Source organism: Salvelinus sp. IW2-2015, linkage group LG4q.1:29 (genome assembly GCF_002910315.2).
Source record: "Salvelinus sp. IW2-2015 linkage group LG4q.1:29, ASM291031v2, whole genome shotgun sequence".
Lineage (NCBI taxonomy): Eukaryota > Metazoa > Chordata > Actinopteri > Salmoniformes > Salmonidae > Salvelinus > Salvelinus sp. IW2-2015.
In genome coordinates this window covers 31,216,041-31,238,123 of record NC_036842.1, presented here as the reverse complement: position 1 = coordinate 31,238,123, position 22,083 = coordinate 31,216,041, and the positions used below count along the sequence as shown (strand labels likewise).

General features: G+C 43.3%; 1 protein-coding gene and 1 non-coding gene across 5 annotated transcripts; one reads left to right on the top strand and one right to left on the bottom strand.

Annotated features, from left to right (window-relative positions):
• Positions 1 to 199: 199 nt before the first annotated feature.
• LOC111961809 (divergent protein kinase domain 1B-like) lies at positions 200 to 15,972 on the top strand. 4 transcript variants are annotated; one of them, XM_070442833.1, is made up of 7 exons: positions 200 to 289; positions 4,889 to 5,023; positions 6,915 to 7,022; positions 7,117 to 7,293; positions 13,729 to 13,955; positions 14,174 to 14,315; positions 14,747 to 15,972. In XM_070442833.1, exons 1-7 carry the CDS (start codon positions 227 to 229, stop codon positions 15,188 to 15,190), a joined length of 1,296 nt encoding a protein of 431 aa, XP_070298934.1. In that variant the 5' UTR covers positions 200 to 226; the 3' UTR covers positions 15,191 to 15,972. The 4 variants fall into 4 exon arrangements, with proteins under 4 accessions (XP_070298934.1, XP_023840122.1, XP_023840123.1 ...); XM_023984354.2 differs by lacking the exon at positions 200 to 289 and adding an exon at positions 346 to 1,134; XM_023984355.2 differs by lacking the exon at positions 200 to 289 and adding an exon at positions 347 to 494.
• A 3,076-nt stretch (positions 15,973 to 19,048) lies between these two features.
• On the bottom strand, positions 19,049 to 19,180 carry LOC111962856 (small nucleolar RNA SNORA17). Its single transcript, XR_002877149.1, has one exon. It is a non-coding gene; the product is annotated as a small nucleolar RNA SNORA17 (small nucleolar RNA).
• Between the last annotated feature and the right edge of the window lie 2,903 nt (positions 19,181 to 22,083).

Sequence of the window (22,083 nt, the reverse complement as noted above, 5' to 3'; positions counted from 1 at the left end):
CAATACAAGTGGCCATTGATACAAATGCAATATATTTTGAATGAGTTATCCACTTTGCATTGTTTTCAAATAGGGGCTTTTATTTTAAAGGTTTCCTTATTACCATACGAACGTGACGTCATCATTTGTCCTGCTGGCAGAATACTGGTGGCTTGAGACCTGCAACTTGCCCTTTTAAAATAGCACTCTCATGAGTCACTGCAAAACTGGCTGTTAAAGGCGCTACATGGTCAATCTACGGCGATATGGCCTCTGCAGAGGTCAGGTTGTGAAGGAAGTTGTCAAGGAAGTGAGTTTGTGTTCATACAGGACTTCCCGACCTCACCTACCGTCAACCAATCATGTCAATGCGGAGCTATACCGAGCCCTCCCCATTGTTACAACGTTTGAGAGGCGTACGGCGATGTTGTACAGAGCTCAATTTGACCTGCCTCCTCCGGATGCTCCGCGATTGCGTCACACCATCCATTTAGTGGCACCGACCACATTTTCAGGTCAGGCATACATTGGCTCTTGCTGTTACGAGAGTTCGTTCGTTGAGTCAGAAGGGGTAGACTAGTAGCGCATTCAATAATGTATTTTTTGAAACGGAGGAGTCGGACAGGATTTTTCAGTCAACATTAATATCCTAACCGATTGTGCCTAGGCAGCTGAAAACATGTGCTCAGAATGTCAGTCTGCATGTTGTGAAGGGAATATAGCTCCACTTTGTATTTTTCCCCAATGACGGCTGAAAGCTAAGGATAGGCTATGATTTTCTGCAAAACGAATGGCGTTGTTTGTGTGTGAAATTGGATTATGAAACGATGCCCACTTTCTCGCTGACCTGACTCACTGTCGCTCTGGACTGTTTAGATTTGGTCTTTTATTTTCATAAAGGATCTTTGCTCCACATGCAAATCTCGAACGATAAATGCGCACAAAATTGAATGCCAAAATTGAACAGGTGACGTCAGTTTAGTGTGCTCAGACTGGAGATGCTGGTCCCATGGATGTGTCTCGACGGGAATAAGGTTCAGTGATTTGCCGTTCCAGCCCGAGCGCTTTCTACTAACGGAATCGCTTATGATGCCCAGAGGTTTACGGAGGCTTGTGCACCTGGTGCTGTTTTGCCCTATGTCGAAGGGGCTGCAGGTGGGACCACTAGCTGAGATTTGGCTGCGTTTTTGTGCCCTATATGCCATCAGATCGTTACAAATAAGAGTATTCTCTCTCTCTATTTGTTAGTAAATTGCCAAACCATAGACTTCTAATTAGGTAATAACACAATAAACCATTGTATTGATTTTATTTTGTCTGCACAAAGTTGACACCAGGCTATTTGCCTTATGGACACTGGGGTGCTATTCAATATCAATGTTGGAAAGATTTGAGTGATATACATCCGTGGTATTCATTTCTTGAATACACAAGCCTTTCAGTTTTGGCTGCAGTGAAGGTCCTGAAACTGAATGATGGCTTGGCAAGTTGCATGAAAATCGAGACAATTTACTACCCCCAGAGTATGGGTTCTGCACGTACTTATGTATTAAAAGTGATTATTCATATTCATTTGCAATCTGGTCTCAGAACTTTGCATATTATTCTGTACGTACACTGAACAAAAATATAAACGCAACATGTAAAGTGTTGGTCCATTAAAGATCCCAGAAATGTTCCATATGCACAAAAACCTTATTTTTTCTCAACTTTTGTGCACAAATGTGTTTACATCCCAGTTAGTGAGCATTTCTCCTTCGCCAAGAGCATCCATCCACCTGACAGGTGTGGCATATCAAGAAGCTGATTAAACAGCAGGATCGTTACACCTTGTGCTGGGGAAAATGTGAAGTTTTGTCACGCAACACAATGCCACAGATGTCTCAAGTTTTGAGGTAGCGTGCAATTGGCATGCTGACTGCAGGAATGTCCACCAGAGCTGTTGCCAGAGAATTGAATGTTCATTTCTATACCATAGGCCGCCTTCAACTTCATTTTAGAAAATTTGGCAGTACGTTCAACCGGCCTTACAACCATGTGTATGGCGTTGTGTGGGTTAGCAGTTTGCAGACGTCAATGTTGTGTACAGAGTTCCCCATGGTGGCGGTGGTGTTATGGTATAGGTAGGCATAAGCTACAGACATCGAACACAATTGCATTTAATTGATGGCAATTTGAGTGCACAGAGATACCATGACAAGATCCTGAGGCCCATTGTCTTGCCATTCATCGGCTGCCATCACCTCATGTTTCAGTATAATAATGCACGGCAAGGATCTGTATGTACACTCTTCCTGGAAGCTGAAAATGTCCCAGTTCTTCCATGGCCTGCATACTCACAAGACATGTCACCCATTGAGCAGGTTTTGGCATGCTCTGGATCAACATGTATGACAGCATGTTCTATTTCCCGCCAATATCCAGCAACTTTGCACAGCCATTGAAGAGGAGTGGAACAACATTCCACAGGCCAGAATCAACAGACTGATCAACTCTATGCGAAGGAGGTGTGTCGCGCTGCATGAGGCAAATGGTGATCACACCAGATACTGACTGGTCTTCTGATCCATGCCCTTACTGTTTTTTAAGCTATCTGAACAACAGATGCATATCTGGGCCTAATGAATTTATGACTGATTTCCTTATATGAACTGTAACTCAGTAAAATCTTTTAAATTGTTGCATGTTGCGTTTATATTTTTGTTCAGTATAAATTCTGGACACTCCATTTAGTATGATATATTATGTTTGGTATGGTTACATAAGACAGATGGTTACTTAAGACAAAAACGAAGGAGGGTGGCTGGTCGGTGTGACTGGGTTGGCGTATAACGTGAATGTTTAGCAATCCAAGGGTTGTGAGTTCAAATATCATCACGGACAACTTGAGCATTTTAGCACATTTTCAACTACTTACTACTTTTGAGCTACTTTGCAACTACTTAGCATGTTTGCTAACCCTTCCCCTAACCTTAACCCTTTTATCTTACCCTTCCCCTAACCTTAACTCTTTAATCTAACTCCTAAACTTAACCCTAACCCCTAGGTAACGTTAGCCACCTAGCTAGAATTCGTAACATATCTTACATTTTGCAAATTTGTGACATATTGTACATTTTGCAAATTCATAAAATATTGTACGTTTTTCAAATTCGTAACATATAATACAAATTGTAATTCGTTATATATCATATGAAATGGGGGATGGACATCACAAATTAATACATGCCATACGAAACATAACATAACATACTAAATGAATTTTCTCAGGTTTGTGTACAGCATAATACAAAATGCTCTGAGACCAGGTTGTCATTTTGTGACAACCAAACCTTATACTCGATGAACGTTTGAGGAGTAAAAGAAAGGTGCCAGGAATGGCAAGACTGCATATTTCTTTGCACATTAGAGAGTTCAACAAGAGGGCATCTGTTAAAAATGTAACTTTGTAGATGCCCCTCTGATATGGCACTACAGCCAACAGTAAATTGTCACACCTGTTCCTGCTCCCCCTCCCTGGCGCTCGAGGGCGCCAGGCTGCCTATCATTACGCACACCTGTCACCATCGTTACACACATCTGCGCTTCTTTGGACTCACCTGGACTCCATTACTTTGTTGATTGCCCCTCCTATATCTGTCTGTTCCTCGGTTTGATCCCTGTGTCAGCATTTATTGTCATTATGTTTCCCCTGTTCAGACGCTGTCCTTGTTTGTTTCATGTCAGATATTTATTAAATGTTCACTCCCTGTACTTGCTTCTCGTCTCTCAGCATCTGTCTTTACAGAATGCTGACACCCATATTGGAAGCATCAGGGAGTTTCCTTTTAGTTTTTAGTTTTGATTGGTGACGTCGGGTCCGGGTGCCGTTGCCGACGGAACCGGGGATGCCTTAGCTTGCTCATCAGGCTTGGTGACAGGTGTGCGTAATAATGGGTGACAGGTGTGCGTAATAATGGGCAGCCTGGCGTCCTCGAGCGCCAGGCAGGAGGAGCGGGAACAGGTGTGACAGTACCCCACCCCCTCTAGGAGAGCCACCCGGCGTCCCACCTGGGTGAGCCTGACGGGCCGGCCAAGCCATGGGAGCCGGCTGAGGCATGGAAGCCTGACGAGCTGGCTGAGGCGGGGGAGCCTGACGAGCCGGATGAGGTGTGAAAGCCTGACGATCCCGCTGAGGTGTGCGTGGGAGCCTGACAATCCCGCTGAGGCGTGCGTGGGAGCCTGACGAGCCGGCTGAGGCGTGCGTGGGAGCCTGACGAGCCGGCTGAGGCATGCGTGGGAGCCGGACGAGCCGGCTGAGGCGTGAAAGCCTGATGATCCCGCTGAGGTGTGGGCCTGACGAGTCGGCTGAGGTAGGAGCCTGCCGAGCCAACCGAGGCAAGAAAACCTCTCGAGCCATCTAAAGGCCTGGAAGCGCATCTGCTCCTTCTTTGGACTCACCTGGACTCCATTACTTTGTTGATTTTTCCCTCCATATCTGTCTGTTCCTCAGTTTGATCTCCGTGTCAGCATTATTGTTGTTGTTTCCCCTGTTCAGACGCTGTCCTTGTTTGTTTCATGTCAGATATTTATGAAATGTTGACTCCCTGTACTTGCTTCTCATCTCCCAGCGTCTGTCTTTACATAAATACAGGTTCCAATGGATCATTGAGTAGAACATGCTGCTGGCCAAATCAGTGTTGTGTGTTTTCTTCCCCGCAATGGCCATGCTGATAGTTCTGTATTTCGCCTTGGATAAAAATGTTTTCCACAAGACCATATTATAATTATTGCTTAGATTTCTCAGTGTCTTTCTGGCCAAAAACCCCTCTTCCTCAGTATGTGTGTATTGTTTGGGATAAAGCAGAAGACACATTTCTGTAGGACTGTGGACTTTGGTCAATGTGTAATCTTCTCCTCTCCTGTGTAGAGTCGTCTCCCGGCATTAAAGGTGAAGTACCTGCTGCTGGCCTGGCTGGGGATCCTGGTAGCCAGCTGGGTCCTCTACATGCAGTACGCCTCCTACTCAGAGCTCTGCCGAGGACACGTCTGCCACATGGTCATCGTAAGTATGAAACAGCGTGAACACCCTGACACCTCCTACGAAGGAAGGAGAAAGAGAGAGCGTGGGAGTAAGGGATTGGAAGACAATATAAAGGGACTGGGAGGGAGGGGGCAAGTGTGCTTTAGCCCACAACACCTTGTGGGCAAGCTGTGGGTGGAAGATGGAACACTAAGGTCTGGAAATGGACAGATGGAAAGAGTGAATGAGAAAAAGGGTAATCTGTATTTTGTGTCAGTGACTGCTGAGTGCAGGATGGTTCCTCTTATAATACAGTAGCAAATTTGGACCAGGAAAAAGTAATTAATAGAATACCTGAAAGAGTAACACTGGATGAGAAATCAGTGATGTAACAGAGAGGCTGCATCCAAAATGGCATCTTATTTACTCAGGCTCTGTCCAAAAGTTGTGCACTAAATAGGGAATAGGGTGCCATTTAATGATAGCCGGGCCACAGGAGAAGTGACTCTACTCTAATTTTCTTTAGCATTGTTCCCTGTGATAAACAGTGATGAGAAGTAACCAATCATTCCCAGATCAACAATGTCAGCACAGTCATTTCCCTCGTCACATACGTCACATACTTTTACATTTCAGGTTGAATATAAGCAGCAAGGGCGAGATCCCTGTGAAATATTACATTTATACTCTGAAGTGGGAGTGTTTGTTGCTCAGCAGTCAGCACACACAGATTCAGAAGTAAAGGATCTCTTGATCCTTGCTCTCTCTTGATCCTCTCTTGATCCTTTACTTCTGAATATATTCAACCTGAAATGTAAAATATGTGACGTATGTGACGAGGGAAATGACTGTGCTGACGTTGTTGATCTGGGAATGATCTGGGATCTGGGAAGGGTAAAGATGAATGGCCAGCCTGAGGTGGTCCTGTTTTGGTGTCTTTATCTATGTATAGTGTTATTGTGATGAATAAGGCAGTACTATCGTGCCCTACTCTTCCTTGTGCTGGGAGAGGCAGGCTGTCAGTCTCAGGACATACAAACAGGGGAAACAGTGTCTGGAAAGGGGGAACATGGAGAGAGGAGATAGCGGGATGGAGAGTGTAAAAGAGAGAAGGAAGGAGTGAGAGAAGAGTGGTGTCATTGTTGTGTGTGTCCCGCTAGGCTAATTTGCACATTAGTGCGACATTAAGGACGACTGGGCCTTAAATTGGTTGGCTCGCAACCAAAGTGGCCAAAATGAAGTCATAGTACCATAGCAACTGCTATACTGTGGAGAAGGAGGTCACAGCCTATAGTCTTTATTTGTCAATTTTGTTTTGCAAGAGTGAAACTGTTTGGGTGGATCTCATCTCACTGTGGCACTAGCTACTGGAGCAGTGGCTTTAGCTACAGGCTGGCGTGCTGCCTGGATGTTTTGCCTGGATGTTTCCTAAGCAAGATAATCTCACACATGCTAATTTATGCAATGACTTTACTTCTCCAGTCTTTTCCAGATATTTTTTGGGGGTTGGGGTATATCGCTACATAGTGCCCTGGGTGGACCAAATATAACCGATACATGTGTATGAACACATAAGCCATCTCACAGGGGGTGAAAATAAGTTGACATCTGTGTGGAAACTGGAAAATCCTCACCATTGTTATCTACAGTATAAAAAAAACGATGGTTTGCGTGCAGGTGGGTATCTCCACCTGGGATTTAGGCCATAGTACATATGAGGAAGAGATGGTAATGGCTAGAAGAGATACAATTATTCACCTTTGACAATTTGACAAAAGCTGTACTTTTTTTTTTAGCTAACCCGTTTCCTAACCTTTACCTAATTCACCTAACCTGCTAAGTAAGTTCTCTTAACCTGCTATATTGTAGGATCCTTGGATCCTCTTCCTGTTGATAATGTGATGACGTATTTTCTGTTTCCTGTCTGTCTCAGTGTGACCACTACAGGAGAGGCATTATCTCAGGGTCGTCCTGCAAGGCCCTGTGTGAGGAGAGGAGCCTGACTCTGCAGCGATGCATGTCCACCTCTTCCACACACCAAGTAGGTAACACATACACACACATCAGGTAATACCCACGCACACACACTCTATCTACTCTGTCTCTATGTAATGTGTATTTATCTGTGGTTCTAGGTGTACAGTGGTCTGTGGAAGGACAGGCCTGTGGTGATAAAGTGTGGTCTAGAAGAGCCTCTGAAGGGGGACGGAGCTCCTGACTCTGTACTGAGACAGGAAATTACTCTGTTTGACAAGCCCACCCGCGGGACCTCCATGGATGAGTTCAGAGAGATGTTGCACAGCTTTCTCAAGGTCTGGTTGCCCATTTCACTTCCTGTCAGTCCTCACAGTTAGATTAGATAGAAGAGCTTTCCATAATAGACATGTTGGTTGTTTAGCAACAAAACCGAGGCGTGCGTAACTATGGGGAAAACAGACAGGGTTGGCTAAGATAGAAGCTATATTTAGTCTCCAATGTTTATTGAAAACTTAAATACATTTGTACAATGAGCACTTGTCTTTCAATTAAATTGTTAGTTGTTGGCTAGCTAGCTAGTGAATTTGAACCATATTAGCATTAACATGAAATCAGTCAAAACATAGTATCAATAACAAGCTGAAACAAGCCACTTACGATTCCCCACATGGCAGTTTCTTGTCATTCTTGCTAGCAATCTGACCATCCAGAAACACAACAGGATGACATCTGCCCCATGGAAGCGCAAATCGTTTTCGTGACGTTGGCAGCTAACCCATCTATAGGGAACTGGTGCTTTTTGATGATGTCCGGCAGTACAGGCAGTGTTACAGGCATGCACATTTGAAATGCAATTTAACTCAACCCCTCAATCAGAGAGGAGGGAGATAGAGATAGAGGATAGAGTGTGTGATGGAACAAGGCGGTAGGGGGAGAGAGGGAGGGAGAGGCAGGGAGAGGTTAGGGGCTGGAGCCCCGTGCCAAATATAACCCTACACGTCATTGTCAGTACAATGGGAAGGGAATAAGTTATATGGAAGAAATCTAGCACATTTCAATCATTCCACACAGTCTCGTTTTTATTATGGTGTGTACGACTAACTGAACTGAAAAGTGAACTGTTTTTGGTTGTCTATTTTTTTCTTTCTTTAAATAGCATTATATACACTCACTGGCCAGTTTATTAGGTACACCACCCGATTCATGAAAATGGTTTGCTCCTACAGACAGTAGCTATGTTTCCATTAACTTGTCCAGTGATTTTATTTTGTCGACATGTAGAACATTTGAATAGAAAATAGATGTAACAATCGTCTGTTAGGTTGCGTTTCCATTGAACTATCGAGTCGATTTAAAAACTGCTGGATGTAATGAATTCACACCTAAACACTTTTTCAGAAAACCCAGTGTCTAATAAAAATTTAGTGGTTGAAGTGTTACCATTATCCATTCAGGCAAATTTCACATTAATAAATTGCTGACTTTTGTATGCCCTCCCACCTATCTGTTTCATGTCTCAGGTAGCCTGCGAAAGCCAGCATGCAATAATTTACTAATATTTGCCACATTCTAATAACTCCTATGTTCCTATCACATCGGCTGCCTAGGCTAGTCCTTGCCATGGTGAAATTTGCACTCCTGTAGAGCTGAGATAATTGGATAGTGAAACTTGCCAGCCAACCAGAAAAGCAAGGTGAGCAGTGGAAACGCGTTCTCTGGAGTGATGAATCACGCTTCACCATCTGGCAATCCGACGGACAAATCTGGGTTTAGTGGATGCCAGGATAACGCTACCTGCCCCAATGCATAGTGCCAACTGTAAAGTTTGGTGGAGGAGGAATAATGGTCTGGGGCTGTTTGTCATGGTTCGGTCTAGGCCCCTTAGTTCCAGTGAAGGGACATCTTAAAACAACACCATTCTAGATGATTCTGTGCTTCCAACTTTGTGGCAACAGTTTGGGGAAGGCCCTTTCCTGTTTCAGCATGACAATGCACTCGACACAGAACGCGTCTCCTTCCTTAGCGGTATGACGGCTGCGTGGTCCCATGGTGTTTATACTTGCGTACTATTGCTTGTACAGATGAACGTGGTACCTTCAGGCATTTGGAAATTGCTCCCAAGGATGAACCAGACTTGTGGAGTTCTACAAAAAAAATTCTGAGGTCTTGGCTGATTTCTTCTGATTTTCCAATAATGTCAACCAAATATGCACTAAGTTTGAAGGTAGGCCTTGAAATACATCCACAGGTACACCTCCAATTGACTCAAATTATGTCAATTAGCCTATCAGAAGCTTCTATAGCCATGACATCATTTTCTGGAATTTTCCAAGCTGTTTAAAGGCACATTGAACTTAGTGTATGTAAACTTCTGACCCACTGGAATTGTGATAGTGAAATAATGTCTGCAAACTATTGTTGGAAAAATTACTTGTGCCATGCACAAAGTAGATGTCCTAACCGACTTGCCAAAACTATAGTTTGTTAACAAGAAATTTGTGGATTGGTTGAAAAATGTGTTTTAATGACTCCAACCTAAGTGTATGTAAACTTCCGACTTCAACTGTGTGTGTGTGTGTACAGTGGGGCAAAAAAGTATTTAGTCAGCCACCAATTGTGCAAGCTCTCCCACTTAAAAAGATGAGGCCTGTAATTTTCATCATAGGTACACTTCAACTATGACAGACAAAATGAGAAACAAAAATCCAGAAAATCACATTGTAGGATTTTTAATGAATTTGCAAATTATGGTGGAAAATAAACTTTTGTTATTGACCAAATACTTATCTCAATACTTTGTTATATACCCTTTGTTGGCAATGACAGAGATCAAACGTTTTCTGTAAGTCTTCACAAGGTTTTCACACACTGTTGCTGGTATTTTGGCCCATTCCTCCATGTAGATCTCCTCTAGAGCAGTGATGTTTTGGGGCTGTTGCTGGGCAACACGGACTTTCAACTCCCTCCAAAGATTTTCTATGGGGTTGAGATCTGGAGACTGGCTAGGCCACTCCAGGACCTTGAAATGCTTGTTACGAAGCCACTCCTTCATTGCCCGGGCGGTGTGTTTGGGATCATTGTCATGCTGAAAGACCCAGCCACGTTTCATCTTCAATGCCCTTGCTGATGGAAGGAGCTTTTCACTCAAAATCTCACGATACATGGCCCCATTCATTCTTTCCCTTACACGGATCAGTCGTCCTGGTCCCTTTGCAGAAAAACAGCCCCTAAGCATGATGTTTCCACCACCATGCTTCACAGTAGGTATGGTGTTCTTTGGATGCAACTCAGCATTCTTTGTCCTCCAAACACGACGAGTTGAGTTTTTACCAAAAAGTTATATTTTGGTTTCATCTGACCATATGACATTCTCCCAATCTTCTTCTGGATCATCCAAATGCTCTCTAGCAAACTTCAGACGGGCCTGGACATGTACTAGCTTAAGCAGGGGGACACGTCTTGCACTGCAGGATTTGAGTCCCTGGCGGCGTAGTGTGTTACTGATGGTAGGCTTTGTTACTTTGGTCCCAGCTCCTAAGGTCATCTCCTAGGTCCCCGTGTGGTTCTGGGATTTTTGCTCACCGTTCTTGTGATCATTTTGACCCCACGGGGTGAGATCTTGCGTGTAGCCCCAGATCGAGGGAGATTTATCAGTGTGTCTTGTATGTCTTCCATTTCCTAATAATTGCTCCACAGTTGATTTCTTCAAACCAAGCTGCTTACCTATTGCAGATTCAGTCTTCCAGCTGGTGCAGGTCTACAATTTTGTTTCTGGTGTCTTTGACAGCTCTTTTGGTCTTGCCCATAGTGGAGTTTGGGAGTGTGACTGTTTTGAGGTTGTGGACAGGTGTCTTTTTATACTGATAACAAGTTCAAACAGGTGCCATTAATACAGGTAATGAGTGGAGGAAGGAAGAAGGCTCTTAAAGAAGAAGTTACAGGTCTGTGAGAGCCAGAAATCTTGCTTGTTTGTAGGTGACCAAATACTTATTTTCCACCATAATTTGCAAATAAATTCATAAAAAATCCTACAATGTGATTTTCTGGATTTTCTTTCTTCTCATTTTGTCTGTCATAGTTGAAGTGTACCTATGATGAAATTTACAGGCCTCATCTTTTTAAGTGGGAGAACTTGCACAATTGGTGGCTGACTAAATACTTTTCCCCCCCCACTGTGTGTGTGTGTGTGTATATATATATATATATATATTAGTGTGCGACTCTCTTTGTTTTTATAGCTTACAGAAAACAAATTCACAACAGACTTTCAGTGTGCTTATAGGGACGCTACCGTAGGGCAGCCGGCTTAGGCCATTATTGTTTTTACATATGACCTTCCACTTACCTTGAATAAAGCCTGTGTGTCAATGTACGCTGATGACTCAACAATATACATGTCGGCTGCAACAGTAAAATAAATTACTCAGACGCTTCAGTTTTAGAGTGGGTAACTTGCAATAGGCCTGTGCTAAATATCTCAAACTAAAAGCATAATCTTTCGTACAAATCACGTACGCAACTCTAAACCTTGTTTAGATATATTATTGAATAATGTGGCTATTGAGCAAGTTAAGGAGACAACTGCTGGGTGTAACCCTAGATGGTAAGCTGTCATGGTCAAAACATATGCACTCAATGGCTGCTAAAATGGGAAGAGGTCTGTCCATGATAGGTTGTTGCTCTGCCTTCTTGACATCGTCCTACAGGCCCTATTTTATTTTGCACCTGGACTACTGCCCAGCTGTGGTGATGTGTGGCAAATAAATGTTTTTTATATATCTTGTATTGTAGTGTAATTTGCACTGTACTATGTATGAGATCTAGATATTGTGTGTATGTACTGATATGTAGGCTGTGTGTGACATTTTAAATGTACAGTGCACCCCTTCCCTTTTTCCACATTTTGTTGCGTTACAGTATTGTTCTAAAATGGATCAAATTACCCCATAATGACAAAGCGAAAACATATTTTTTTTTACATTTTTGCAAACGTATTAAAAATAAAAACAGAAATAGCTTATTTACAATAGTATTCAGACCCTTTGCTATGAGACTCAAAATTGAGCTCAGGTACATCCTTTTTCCATTGATCATCCTTGAGATGTGTATACAACTTGATTGGAGTCCACCTGTGGTAAATTCAATTGATTGGACATGATTTGGAAAGGCACACACCTGTCTATATAAGGTCCCACAGTTGACAGTGCATGTCAGAAAAAAAACAAGCCATGAGGTTGAAGGAATTGTCCATAGAGAGATGAGACAGGATTGTGTCGAGGCACAGATCTGGGGAAGGGTATCAAAAAAATTCTGCAGCATTGATGGTCCCCAAGAACACAGTGGTCTCCATCATTCTTAAATGAAAGACGTTTGGAACCGCCAAGAACCCAATATTCACTCTAACAGAGCTAGAGAGTTCCTCTGTGGAGATGGGAGCACCTTCCAGAAGGACAACCACCTCTGCAGCACTCCACCAATCAGGCCTTTATGATAAAAAGCACAACATTCCACTTTGAGAGTGCCAAAAGGCACCTAAAAGACTCTCAGACCATGATAAACTAGATTCTCTGGTCTGATGAAATCAAGACTGAATTATTTTTGCCTGAATGTCAAGCGTCACATCTGGAGGGAACCTGGCACCATCCCTACGGTGAAGTATGGTGGTGGCAGTATCATGCTGTGGGGATGTTTTGCTGCGGCAGGGACTGGAAGACGAGGGAAATATGAACGGAACAAAGTACAGTGAGATCCTTGATGAAAAACTTCTCTAGAGCACTCAGGGCTTCAGACTGGGGACAGGACAACGACCCTAAGCACACAGCCAACACAATGCAGGAGTGGCTTCGGGACAAGTCTCTGAATGCCTTTGAGTGGCCCAGCCAGAGCCCGGACTTGAACCCAATCAAATATCTCTGGCGAAATCTGAAAATAGCTGTGCAGTGACGATCCCCATCCAACCTGACAGAGCTTGAAAGGATCTGCAGAGAAGAATGGGAGAAATTCCAGAAATACAGGTGTGCCAAGTTTGTAGCGTCATACCCAAGAAGACTTGAGGTTGTAATTGCTGCCAAAGGTGCTTCAACAAAATAGAGTAAATGGTCTGAATACTTATGTAAATGTGATATCAGTTTTTCTTTTTATATACATTTTCAAAAATTCCTAAAAACCTGTTTTTGCTTTGTCATTCTGGGGTATTTTGTGTAGGTTGATGAGATGAAAAACACATTTTTATCAATTTTAAAATAAGGCTGTAACGTATCAAAATGTGGAAAAAGTCAAGGGGTCTGAATACTTTCCGAATGCACTGCATTTCAGTCCTTGACTAATAATGTTCTGTATTATGTCATGTTTCATGTGGACCCCAGGAAGAGTAGCTGATACTTTTGCCATGACTAATGGGGATCCAATTACCAAATCCCAACCGATCTGTGATCAACAGATGCATATCTGTATTTCCAGTCATGTGAAATCGATAGATTAGGCCTAATATATTTTTTTCAATTGACTGATTTCCATATGAACTGTAACTCAGTAACTCAGTAAATCTTTGAAATTGTTGCATGTTGTGTTTTTTATATTTCTGTAGATGGGTGTACCTAATAAACTGTCCATGAAGTGTATATTTAAACTGTTCTTCTAGTCTTAGCTGGCTGATATTTACGCCGTTGCTTAGTGGACAAAAACTGTAACATTCGCTTGCAAGGTTTGAACATCGAGGTCACCTGTACATATCAGTTCCTCACTTCGTCTTCTCTCTGTCCTCCCTGCAGTCTAACCTGGGAGAGCAACCTTCTCTCACCACCTTGGTGGGTCGTGTCATCACCCTGGCCGATGTCAACAAGGACCGCAAGGTGTCCCTGGCGGAAGCCAAGTCTGTGTGGGCTCTCCTCCAGATCAACGAGTTCCTTCTGATGGTGGCCCTGCAGGAGAAGGAGCATACCCCCAAACTGCTGGGCTTCTGCGGGGACCTGTACGTGACTGAGCGCGTGGGCCACAGGTGAGGAACACTTTGGAAATAAGGGTTTTAATTAAAGAATGACTACTGGCTGATTTTAATTGGTTTTGTCCTTGTAATTTTCAAGAAATGCCACTGCAAACATTTGTGTCTTGGATGTGTGGTTTGATTTGGTGTATATTGGTTTCAAATTATATTCTCTGGGATTAAATGTATGTATTATTTTTTTACCCATAAATAATATTACATTCAATCTACAGCTCCCTCTATAGGTTGGAGGTCCCCAGCTACCTGCAGGCATTAGTCCCAGAGGCCCTGAGCTCCAGCCTGAACCAGTGGCTGGCCCCGGCGTGGCCCCGGAGGGCCCGCATCACCATCGGCCTGCTGGAGTTCATAGAGGAGGTAAAGATAAGATTATGGGAGGAGCCATAGAGATAGAGGACTCATCTTTGTATCTGTGCCATTATAGCGTCTGTGACAGCATGGGCAGCGCCATTGAGGCCATCTCCATTTTAAAGTAGTCAATTTTCTTCACGATTGGCTGATCCCTACTGATGACCTGGTTGAACATGACTCCAAAAGGTTCACCAGGAGGGATCAGCCAATGAAATTGGAAGTTTCCCCCTAGTTGGCTAAATTAAAATGATGGAAGCCCAATGGTACTGCCCATGCTAATATGACCTTTTGGCCACTGGTTGCGGCTCTGTGAATACATAAAACACATCAAGCTTAGACAGAGGACAGACAATTTATAATCATTGGGAATAGAAAGTAGTTGTCTGATTTTATAATGATCTATACACTAAACATCTGTACCCCATCAATTACAACAGGTGTTCCACGGGGCCTACGGCAGCTTCCTGATGTGTGACGCCAGCCCGCGCCACGTGGGGTACAACTTCAGGTATGACTGCAAGATGGCAGACCTGCGCAGCGTGGCGTCCGAGATGGTGGTCCGCAGGTTCCTGCGGGGACGTCGCTGCGAGACCAACGCTGACTGCACCTTCGGGCGTGACTGCACTGCCACCTGCGATCGACTGGTGAAGCAATGTAACACAGAGGTGGTCCAGCCCAACCTGGCCAAGGTGTGTGTGATGCTACAGGACTATCTGGTGTCCGGGGCGCCCCAGGACCTCCGCATAGACCTGGAGAAGCAGCTCCGTACCTGTGTGACGCTCAGTGGCCTGGCTAGCCAGATGGAGGTGCACCACTCGCTGGTTCTCAACAACCTGAAAACCCTGCTGTGGAAGACCATCTCCAACACACAGTACTCCTGAGGACCACAGAAGAGCTGCTGGGAGACATATGTAGGCCTGGGTCGTATTCATTTGACACCAAATAAAGGAAAATGGATTGAAACAAATGGACAATCCGAAGTTGTCCAGTAAGATTTTATTTACCCTAGAGGTACTTCCCCTCCTACCCTACTTTTTTGGGGCAGTTACAAGACATGCCAAAAGCTTGAGTAAAACAGACTAGTAAATCACTGACTGAAAGTGAAAATGAATGAAAATCAAATGGGTTATGATTTAAAAGTAAAGGCAGTTTATTTTTATGGAAGGATTCTTTATTTTGTGCAGGAGGAAACTGTCTGGTGTATTCTCAGGGCCTTGCCTATGTACTGATAATTAACTGTACAGTATTCTACTTTAAAGAGTAGTTATTAAGTGTATAACTTCTATCAGGGAACGTCAATGTAGAGGTGTAATGCCATGAAAATATGGGAGTGATGTAACAGTATGTGGAAAAACTACTATTTTATCTGTGTGAATGATCCATCAGACAAGGTCAAATGAGATGGAAATATGGAGGGATCACTTGAGCTTTTGTGATAGATCATAACCAAACTATATTACTCAGATGAAAAAAAATATATATACAGCACTCCAAACTATGGCAATTTGTCTAGACTAAAAAAATAGAAGTCTCGGTATTTTAGGAATTATACAACAGGTTGGTCTAATCCTGAATGCTGATTGGTTAACCGCATTCCAGCCAGTGTCTATTCCACAAGGTACCACCAGCTAAATTATTACATTAAAATGACTATTTACTGTTCCATCTGATTACGCAATCCACTGTCTCATCAGCCCAGCCAGGATGTTTATAAATTTGATCCACTACAAAAAGGTATCTAGACATTTAGTTAACAGCGGAGACTTGTATAAACCTTGCTGTCTGTCTGACATACCAGGCGATATTGCACCTCATTAGCTCATTGCTATGATGCATCCAAATAAACAATAAACATGCATCCAAACAAATGTCACAAAACAGCTTAAAAAACGCAGCTATTCAGGCTGCACTGTTTGAGGTGACTAAGTTAGCCGTAGTTGGCTAGCTAGCAAGCAAGGGATAAGAACGTTGCCAGCCAGCATGGCAATGGAACATTAAGAATGAACGACAGATACAGAACAAAAAATGTAACGACTGGGGCGCGTCTCTGGCAACCGAAACACCAGCCGGCTTGGGTAACAACCCTAGATTTGTGTCGGGACTATCTTGTGGAACGATGAAATAGTATGAACAAATTCATCAAAACAAAATGTTAATCATTATTTGAATATGTTGGTAACCCGTTGTATAAAAGTGAGTATGCACTCAAAGCCGGTGTGGATGATATTGGCACGGTTTGCCGGACCGAACACCCGTGCCAATATATACTCCAAACACCGGCTTCTCTGGCATTATCACTTAAGGGGGAAAAAGCGGTCTTTTACCATTGTATAGTTCGCCCCGCCAGTATTTCGCAATTCACATTCCAACCAACCATGTTCTCGCCTCAAGTTCCATCCATTTTCCCATGGCACCAATATATTCATTTTACAGGTGTACTTGTTAAAATAGTCTCCAGTGTCAGTAGATACATTGTAATAGTGACATGTTTCGGCATCTGAAGGGAAACGCTCATAAGAAAATACATTTCAACCAGTGAGATCAGCTTGAGATTTGAATTAGCTTGAAAATTGCATCATGATAAAAGTGATACTCAAAACCAAAATCTGGTCCATTATGCAATTTTATTCTTCAAATTCAACAGAGTAAATTGGTTCCAAATACTGCCTAATTAAATAAAGGGTACACAGTCCAGAGGTTAACATGATCAGGTAACACTTATCATCCATCTACCCAAATACAGTGCCTATCAGATTCTACCAACTTTGCACAACTCTTACAGCAACATGCACAGTGTACAAAACATTAGGAATACCTTCCTAATATCGAGTTGCACCCGATTTTGCCCTCAGAACAGCCTCAATTTGTCGGGCCATGGACTCCACAAGGTCTAGAAAGCTTTCCACAGGGATGCTGGCCCATGTTGACTCCAATGCGTCCCACAGTTGTATCAAATTGGCTGGTAGTGGACCTCTATACCGAATAGCTCATTCCATCTCATCCCACAAATGCTCAATTGGATTGCGATCTGGTGACTGGGCAGGCCACTGCAGTAAGCTGAATGAATCATTCGTGGAACCATTCCTGGACAATCCAAGCCTTGTGGCATTATCCTGCAAATCCATTCACAGATTGATACACTGCTGCCATGAAGGGATGCACCCGATTGGCAATCATGTTTATATATCCCTTGGCATTCAAACATTGTGCCACTTATCAAGGGGCCCAATGTGTGCCATGAAAACACCCCACACCACCAACCTGCAATGTTGACACGCGGCATGATGGATGCATGTACTCATGTGGTTCTCGCCATACCCAAGTCCTCCCATCAGCATGAAACAGCAGGAACTGGAATTCATCAGACCATGCAATGTTTTTCAAATTCTCTATGGTTTGTTCCTTAGCCCACTGCAACCCATTTATTGTTTTGTGCTGAACTCCAAGGTCATCGGCTGCCATGCCCCATTCATGTCAAGGTACGACGAGTTGTGCATTCTTCTTATGGGTCTTTGGGCACCAATGTTGTACTGGACTGTCAGTTGACTAACTGTAGCCTGTCTGTTGCTCTGCACAATTCAGGTCAGCCTCCTTTATCGTTTTTCGTCAAAGACCCATTTTCGGCCTCAGGTCTGTCGTTGGCTGGATGTCCTTTAGGCGGTGGACCATTCTTGAGACACGGGAATCTTGAGCGTGAAAAACCCAGCAGCATTGCAGTTCTTGACAAACTGATACGCCTGGCAGCTACTACCATACTCCGTTCAAAGGCACTTAAATCTTGCCCATTCACCCTCTGAATGGCACACATACACAATCCATGTGTCTCAAGTATTAAATCTTTTAACCCATCTCCTCACCTTTATTTACACAGATTGAAGTGGATTTAACATGACATCAAGGATCATAGCTTTCACCTGGTCAGGCCATGTCATGGAAAGAGCAGGTGTTCCTAATGTTTTGTACACAGTGCTTGTTGCCGTAAGAGTTGTGCAAAGTTGGTAGAATCTTTTTCCAAATGATTCAGAACTAATGGATGCCAAAGGTGCTTCCTAGTACTAAGTCGAGGGTGGAGACTTATCCAAATGATGATATTTCAGTGTTTAATTTGTTACATTTTCTATAACTTTAACGTTGAAGATGTGGAGTAGGTTGTGTAGATCTGTAGGAATATAATAACATGTAATCCATTAGATTACATATTAATGCAGCAAAACACAAAACAGGGCCCTACACTATAGAAGATGTCACCATAAACAGGCAAGAGTGTGGCCTGCACAATCCTTTCTCTACCATCACCTTGAATCTTCAACTTTGAAACTGGCCACATCTTGGCTTCTTCGTCACATCTGCAATCTGTCAAATAATCCGGAAATGGGTGAGAAAACGATAGCCAAAAAACCTATCAATCCTCCAAAATGATCAAGAAAAGTAGACCTCAGATCAAAGTGAATCAAAACTCAAAGTCTTGGACTAATGGCAATTACCAGTCAGTAAACAAATTAGCTTTGGCACAACACAAGAAACACAACTGCTGAGGGTGAGGGATCTTAAAGGAAAAGTCCACCACAATTTTTGTTGTTCCATTGTTGACATAAGTAAAACATTTTTGGACTATGTCACCAATGGACTAAAGCAATAAATACCAAAATAGTTTTTCTTTAATTAGCTCACTCCTGTTCAAACACTTCCTGTACAATAAGAACCTTTTTCAGAGGGTCTAAATGGTTCCTTGGTGGCCAAATGTCAGAGCTATGATCATTTCAAGTACCCACCGTTCTGGGTCCTCAGCATATACATATATCTTTCACTCTCCGCCCCTCATCACACAGGCTCAACACGTACAGTCAGACTGCAACGCCTCGAGGGGCGTATTGGTCAGAGACCAATACACTTAGCCAGTATGTTACCCAGTGAGGAGTGTAATTACCATGGCTTATGGCTTGGTCATCCCCCGCTACGACCACAGTCGCTACTGCTGCACCTCCAGACTGCTCTTCATCTGAAATTAACATCCAAAAGACTATAGGTTAGGTTTGAAGAGCCACAAGGAAACTGATTAAGGCAACAAAGTCAAAAGTACATAAAGTAGTTAGTCCAAGTACATTGCTGCTAGTTCTACAGCATCCATTTTACACCAAGATTAACCATTCTTGATTAGACTGGTTGGCTGACAATGTCACAAATGACGTACGCGTCGATGTGGCCGGAAGGCTTGAGTTATCATGATTCTGAAATGTCAGATAGCTATCAACAATGACAAGAAGCTGCCATGTGGGGAATCGTAGGTGGCACATCTCAGCTAGTTCTCTTGTTGAGACCATGTCTTGTTCAGAGGCATTTTCACAGATTTCATGTCAATATGGCTCAAATGTTAATATGGCTCAAATTTTCTAGCCAGCCAACAACTATCAATGTATTTGAGACAAGTGCTCATTTTGTATTTGTATTTATTATGGATCAGCTACTCTTCCTGGGGTCCAGCAAAATTAAGACAGTTTACACAATCTTAAAAACATTAAAATACATTCACAGATTTCACAAGACACTGTGTGCCCTCAGGCCCCTACTCCACCACGAACACATATCTACAGTACTAAATCCATGTGTATGTATAGTGCGTATGTTATCATGTTATCGTGTGTGTTGTGTGTGTGTGGTGTGTGGTGTGTGTGTGTGTGTGTGTGTGTGTATGTGTGTGTGTGTGTGTGTGTCTTTGCTAATGTTTGTGTTGCTTCACAGTCCCCGCTGTTCCATAAGGTGTTTTTTAAATCAAATTTTACTGCTTGCGTCAGTTACTTGATGTGGAATAGAGTTCCATGTAGTCATGGCTCTATGTAGAACTATGTGCCTCCCATAGTCTGTTCTGGACTTGGGGACTGTGAAGAGAGCTCTTGTGGAATTGTGCAGATGTATTTATGTTTTCAATAAACAATGAGACGAAAGTTCAAATGTTGTCAATCATCTAAGCCAAACCCATGTGTTTTGCCCCATAGTTGACCCACATCGGTTGTTGCTAAACAACCAGTCTATAGGTTAGACATACCCTGCCCTTCTGGTGAGGGTCAGGGTCTATCTGGCCCAGTTCCATACCCGCTGGACAGGGCAGTAGAGCCATCATGTATCAGTTTGTCTGCCCGGTCATTGCACAACCGTGGCATTGGCACCACAGTTACATCTGAAGGGAGGAAAAAACCCAGAGACTATTAGGCTGTGCAGGTCTCAGATAATGTGGTAGAGGTTGTTCATCACAAGTTCAGCATGGTGCATGCTTTTTCATCACAGACCTATATATTTCATGCAGACTGAATTAAGGCCACCCGTTGCTTACCATTAGGTGCGCACACCATTCTTTCGGGGAGGAACGATAGGCTGTTATTTTCATGTTTCATCAGCTTGGCCAGTGGGACCCAAATGATCATGGTGGTATCCAATGTTCCTCATTGGACGCTTCCCAGCCGAGGGGCTAGAGAAAATAGATAATTTGAGATATGACTGACATGAATACCAGTAATTATTTACCCTCAACATTTTATATACACTGACCAAAAATAAAAACGCAACAATTAAGATTTTACTGAGATAGTTCATATAAGGAACTCAGTAAATTGAAATTAATTAATTAGGGCCTAACCTATATATTTCACATGACTGAGAATACAAATGTATCAGATTGATCACAGATAGCGTCAATAAAAGGTGGGGCGTGGATCAGAAAACCAGTCAGTATCTGTTGTGAACACTTGCCTGATTGATCAGCCTGTTGATTGTGGCCTGTGCAATGTTCTCCCACTCTTCAATTGTTTTGTGAAGTTACTGGGTATTGGCAGGAACTGGAACGCACTGTCGTACACATTGATCCAGAGCATCCCAAACATGCTTAATGGGTGACATGTATGGTGAGTATGCAGGCCATGGAAGACCTGGAACATTTTCAGCTTCCAGGAATTGTTTAGATCCTTGCGACATGGGGCTGTGCATTATCATGCTGAAACATGAGGTGATGGCGGGGGATGTATGGCACGACAATGGGCCTCAGGATCTCAAGATATCTGTGCATTCAAATTGCCATCGATAAAATTAATTTGGATGTTGTCCATAGCTTATGCCGGCCCAAACCACACCGTGCCCACACAACACCATACACCTTGTCTGCCATCTACCCGGTACAGTTGAAACCGGGATTCATCCGTGAAGAGCACACTTCTCCAGCGTGCCAGTGGCCATCGAAGGTGAACATTTGTCCACGGCGCCAAATTGCAGTCAGGTCAAGACCCTGGTGAGGTTGATGAGCACGCAGATGAGCTTCCCCGAGACGGTTTCTGACAGTTTGTGCAGAAATTCTTTGGTTGTGCAAACCCAGTTTCATCAGCTGTCCATGTGGCTGGTCTCAGACGATCCTGCAGGTGATGTGGAGGTCCTGGGCTGGCTTAGTTACATTTAGTCTGCGTTTGTGAGGCCGGTTGGAGGTACTGCCAAATTCTCCAAAACGACATTTGAGGCGGCTTATGGCAGAGAAATTAACATTCAGTTTTCTGGCAACAGCTCTCATGGACATTCCTGCTGTCAGCATGCCAATTGTACGCTCACTCAACTTCAGACATCTGTGACATAGTGTTGTGACAAAACTGGACATTTTAGAGTGGTCTTGTCCCCAGCACAAGGTGCACCTGTAATGATTGTGCGGTTTAATCAGCTTCTTGATGCCACACTTGTCAGGTGGATGGATTATTTTGGCAAAGGAGAAATGCTCACTAACAGGGATGTAAACAAATTT

Bases quoted from the DNA above. Each gene is read 5' to 3' on its own strand.
- LOC111961809 (XM_023984353.2), top strand. From the start codon at position 4,251: ATGCGTGGGAGCCGGACGAGCCGGCTGAGGCGTGAAAGCCTGATGATC. The intron at 7,023-7,116 runs GTAGGTAACACA...CTGTGGTTCTAG, and splicing joins CCACCTCTTCCACACACCAA to GTGTACAGTGGTCTGTGGAA. The intron at 7,294-13,728 runs GTCTGGTTGCCC...TCCTCCCTGCAG, and splicing joins TGTTGCACAGCTTTCTCAAG to TCTAACCTGGGAGAGCAACC.